General features: G+C 39.5%; 1 protein-coding gene across 1 annotated transcript in view; it reads right to left on the bottom strand.

Moving 5' to 3' along the window:
* The window catches only part of CASP10 (caspase 10), a 15,744-nt gene that overhangs the window by 9,094 nt on the left and 1,462 nt on the right, over positions 1-5,188 (bottom strand). The window contains exons 3-5 of the mRNA XM_015826332.2: positions 4,845-4,980; positions 2,501-2,583; positions 313-337 (exon numbers count right to left, since the gene is read on the bottom strand). Coding sequence (XP_015681818.2) covers positions 313-337; positions 2,501-2,583; positions 4,845-4,980 — 244 coding nt within the window. The remainder of the gene's footprint in view (positions 1-312; positions 338-2,500; positions 2,584-4,844; positions 4,981-5,188) is intronic.

Here is a 5,188-nt window from a genome sequence, read left to right as displayed (position 1 = left end):
GTGCCATAGGTTCGCCACCACTGTCCTAGTCTGTCTAGGACAGTATGTAGAAAGCAGAACTGGACGTATTCTGGGCGCAACACATTATTCAAATGGCCTTTTAGAATAAAGACAGGTGACCGTTCTACCAGCGCTCTGGCAAAAGGGGCTGCATTCCTGTTCATCTGGCATAAACCTTGGTGGACCTATGACTCTACATACAGGACATGTTACAATGCTGAGGTGAATGGCAAGAAAGTTTGACAAAAACTTAAATCTAACAGGCAAATTAGAAAAACCAGAACATTTGCAGTAAACTGCAAAACTACCTACCATGATTCTTTGGTGGAACAGGGTTCTGCATAGAGGGTGAAAAAAGAAAAATTAAAATGAGGTATTTCTTGGCATATCTACCCAGAAGAATGCCATCTCTGAGTTTAGCTTACTCCTAACGATGCCATCCTAAATCAACTTAACTGGCTAAACATTTCCTAGCAAATACTCTAGAAGTCTGATCAGGAAAAAGAACAGGATTGAGGGTGTCAGAACTTAAAACTTTTGGTAGAATATTTTTGTTCCATTTCATCATAATACTAATCTAGTTCTATTTCCTCCTAATGCAAATTGTAATCTATACATACTAGTTGGAACATTTTAAAAGGAAAAAGTGAGATGGAATATTAAAACATTGTCAGAAATTGGTGCCTTCTATTAAATAAAGCAATAGGCACTATTTACATTTTACGATATATAGATGTAACAAGGAGATCTAAGAGGACACGCAGAACAATAGAAGAAAGAAGAAAAGATATTTGTCCAAATCAGAATCACCAATAAAGATTAAAATAATGGATACTCCAACCTCTCTAATACATGCTGGAACATTAAATACTGCCATGCATTTATGTTCCGGCATGTAGCATGGCCTCTACCTAACAGTTTTAAAAAAACAAAAACCTCTTTCCCCTTTGAACTCACTGTCAAGTAGCTTTTCACTTGCTCAAAATCAAGTTCAGACTAGTGCTACTTTTTATAAAGTTCCCTTCTCGTCGCTATTGGTGGTACATGTCTTCCACAATCTTGGGTCCTCTACCAGAGGCCAGGCATTTGAGGATTCTGTGCAGGATCTTAGCTTCTGCTAGCACTGCACTCTCCTGGACAGAGAGCTCTGATGTCGTTCCAGGCATCTGTTGGAGCCTCTCCCCCAGCTTAGGGGTCATACTCGCAACTGCTTCTACTACCCCAGGGACCACCTTGGCCTTTACTTTCCATGTCCTCTCTAGTTCTCCTTTAGGTCCTGATAATTCTCCAGTTTCTCACACTCCTTCTTCCTGATATTGCTGTCATTTGGAGCTGCTGCATCTATCACCGCCACTGTCTTTTGGTCTGTGCCTACTACCACAATGATAAAATGACCTTTTATGTTGTTTGCGTTTCCAGCATAAATTTGAAGTATCTTTATACATTCTACATAATATTTTTATGTCATATGCCAGGTATTCATTACTTTCCAAGCAAATACAATCCTTTAGTATAGTTGCTCTCCTCCTGAGGATTTTTAATGCCCCTTTTCCTCTAGGACAGAGGTCCCCAACCTATGGGCCGTGGCCTACTACCAGACCGTGGCCTACTACTGGACCATGGCCTCTTGGTTACTGTGCCGCATGAGTGTCTGACCAGCGTGCACACGTGTGCACGCGTGCTCACCCTCCCTTGCACTGGTGCTAACCGAGCCACGAGCCTTGCGCCGGCACTAGCAGCCCCATTTGTGGAGCGTGCATTCTCATGGCCCCATTTGTGCACATGCGTACGCAGCCACATTAGCATGTGTGCACATGTGTGCATAAAGGTGCCTGACCCTCCCTAGGAGACATAAAACTAGAAGAAGTTGGCTGAAGAGGTACAGTTTTGGGAAATTTTATTCATTCAGCACTGTTATCAAAGCAGATAAGCAAGGAGTTCAGAATGCAGAAATTAAATAAAAGATTATTAGTCATTAAAAAACCTAATAAAATAATCAAAGGAAGTAATGGAGAAATTGAAACAATTGAGTCAAAGCAGCATTAAAGAGCCCCTATAACTAGTGGTCCTGGACCGAACACCTAAACCAGCCTACCCATAAGATTGTAAAATACTCTCTACTAGCCTTTCTCAACCGGGGTTCTGGGAGAGGTTGCTAAGTAGCCCATAAGATATGTGGAAATTAAAAAATCATTTTTAAACTTTGCGTTTAATGCAATGCTAGCATTTGAGAACTGGAATATTTAGGTTGTAACACATAGCTGCTGGCCTGCCCCTTTGCTAGGATTGTTAAGAGAGACCATGAAGAAAAAAGGTTGTTGAACCTTGTAGTCACATGGATGGAATCTTTATGTACAACAACTCAGCTTACTGTTCACACTAACTACTGTGATATAATAATTCCTTGAGATCCAACCATTTTTTCAAAGATTCCTCCAGAGTGAAAATGTTGAGACAAGTTTCTGTTCACAAATGGAAAACAACATTTGCTAAGGCATACCTGGAGAGAAGTGTTTCCCAAAACTGGCATGTTAAAGGCACAAACAGAAGAGGGAACAGTTTCTTTGTTTTCTTGATGAGGCACTACAAAGCAACAGATAATAAAATGATTTGGAAAGAGCAGACTTTTTGTTTTCCAAATAAGTACTAAATATTTTTAAGAGTGCTAACCAATCAACTAAAATGAAGGAAGAGTCATATGACAATGAACAAAGAAAATGGAACTCTTTAGCACACCTAGTTTTTTTTAAAGTGATTGCACTCCATATTAACCACTAGTCTGAACACACAATTTCTGATATCTGGGGAAGTAACTGGTAATTTCAAAATGTTTCAGAAAGTGGTATTTTTGCTAGAATGAAACAGCTCAATGATGGAGGTAACGGCCTAGAATCTCCCCTATTTTGTAGGGAATTCTTTTAGCAACGCCATTTTCTTTCTTTTATTATTGTAACTATACTGTATAACTGAAACAATAAGCAGAATATTCAGCTTATGTTTCACAATTAACTTAATCGCAGCCGTGTAATTAAAAATAGGGTGTCGTTAGGTTATTATTATTCATGGCTTTTTTGTGGTTGCATTTTTGAACTTTTTTCCCCAAATGCAACTCTGCATTAAAAAAAAAAAGGCTCTGGAAAGATGACAGCAGTTTTTTAAAAAAGAAATATACGAGATCTTTGACTTACAACTGCAATTGAGCCTAAAATTTCGGCCATAAGTCATAATGGTCATCATTGCCTACAATTTTACAAGCTTTACTGCAGTGGACCTTACGTGAACCCATTACAGGTATTCCTCGAATTACAACAGTTCATTTAGTGACAATTCAAAGTTACAATGGCACTGAAAAAAATAACCTATGACCATTTTTCACACTTACGACCGTTGCAGCACCCCCATGGTCACATGATCAAAATACAAATGCTTGGCAACTGATTCATATTTGTTGCAGAGTCCCAGGGTTATGTGATCCCCTTTTGTGATCTTCTCACAAGCAAAGTCAGCGGGGAACCCAGATTCACTTAACAACTGTGGCAATTAATTAATATTTTGCTTAATGATTTTACTATTTTTTTTATAATAGTTTCTATTGCAGTATAATTTTAAAGTTTGTTTTTTATAGTCTGTTGGGTTTTGGTATGCCAACCAGAATCATGCATGTGAGATGGGTTGCTATATCAATGTGATGAATGAATAAATGAACTTTTGCACAAAATAGCATTAGCAATAGCTCTTAAAGACTTATATTCCGCTTGACAGTGCTTTGCAGCCCTCTCTAAGCGGTTTACAGAGTCAGCTTATGGCCCCCAACAATCTGGGTCCTCATTTTACCAATCTCGGAAGGATGGAAGGCTGAGTCCACCTTGAGCCAGTGAGAATCGAACTGCTGGCAGCCGGCAGTCAGTAGAAGTAGCCTGCAGCATTGCATTCTAACCACTGCACCACCATGGCTAATACATAATACATGTCTTATCCAAACAAGATGCCTTAAGAAAAACTAATGGGGCAAATTCAGCACTGATCAACTTAGGAGATGCTTAAGTTTGCCACCTGCAATCAACAAACAGGAAGGCGAGAGCAACCAGGTTGGGACAGGATACTGCATGAAAGAGGAAAAAGAAATGCGAGGTTCCTTTCCTGCCTTTCCCTCAATCTCTTCTGGCAATGCTATTCCATACAGGCAGATGCAGCTCTTAAGCATCTTGACTAAAGAAACACCTTTTCCACCTGCTGGATTAGGACTCCCCCCCCCTTAAAAAAAATTTTTAAGCTCACATGAGGGTGTTTTTGTATAAGATAGAAAATATTTATGGCAACTTTAATTACAGATCAACGTTTCTCTTCCAGATGCTTGGAAGTAGTCCAAAGCCACTTAGATAACCCATAATCAATAGGAGTTGTAGGTTAGCTGGTATATTTGAAATTGGGGGTGATGGTCCTAAGTCACATACTAAATATAGTTTTGTGTTAACTATATTCTTGCCTATTTGTTACATGATACAGAACATATGGAAGGAATGGAGGGAAGCCCAAGCCCTTTCCCTGCCTCCCTTCACGTTCTCTGTTCCTTTTTGCTCTTTTTCTGCTGAAATCTGAAAAGTGAGTTTATAGAAGAAAGACATCTCTAACCAGATACGGAGTACAGGGTTTAAGGAAGAAATAAGGAAGGCAGTGAAATAGGTTATGTTCCACATTTGCCACCTGCCCCCCCTTCAAAGGATAACAAAGGCATACTTAATAAACCCTTGTTGGCTTGGCATTTAAGTCACAGGTCACGTGACTTGCACAGAAGAATGATGCCCACAAATAGTTGATAAGCAGTATTTTTCAAAATTAGACACCTTTTGCTTGTGTGTATATCTCTATTTTCCTCAGGAGATGAGGTGCTGTTTTCTGGCAGATATATTCAAGAATACTCAGGTCAGACTCCTGTAGAAGGTCTTTCTTCTCCAGGGAAGTTAGCAACTCCAAAGCCGACTGGGGAAAAAAAATCAATGTAGTAGTTACAACTTAAATGCGTTTTCCATTCTACCCTGAGTAACAAAGTCTTTCTACGTCTTCAATCAAGTTTCTGTCAGCAACCTAAGAGCAACCTCTGATGTTTCTTCAACCAAATTGAAAATCTCCTAAACTGCACAGACCTAAGTCAGTCTCTAGGATTGGGCAAAGATAGCTTTTATGGACA

Source organism: Protobothrops mucrosquamatus, unplaced genomic scaffold (assembly GCF_001527695.2).
Source record: "Protobothrops mucrosquamatus isolate PMUCROS unplaced genomic scaffold, P.Mucros_1.0 scaffold3057, whole genome shotgun sequence".
Taxonomy (NCBI): Eukaryota; Metazoa; Chordata; class Lepidosauria; order Squamata; family Viperidae; genus Protobothrops; species Protobothrops mucrosquamatus.
The sequence above is the reverse complement of the archived record's forward strand: the minus strand, read 5'-3'. Positions and strand labels throughout refer to the sequence as shown.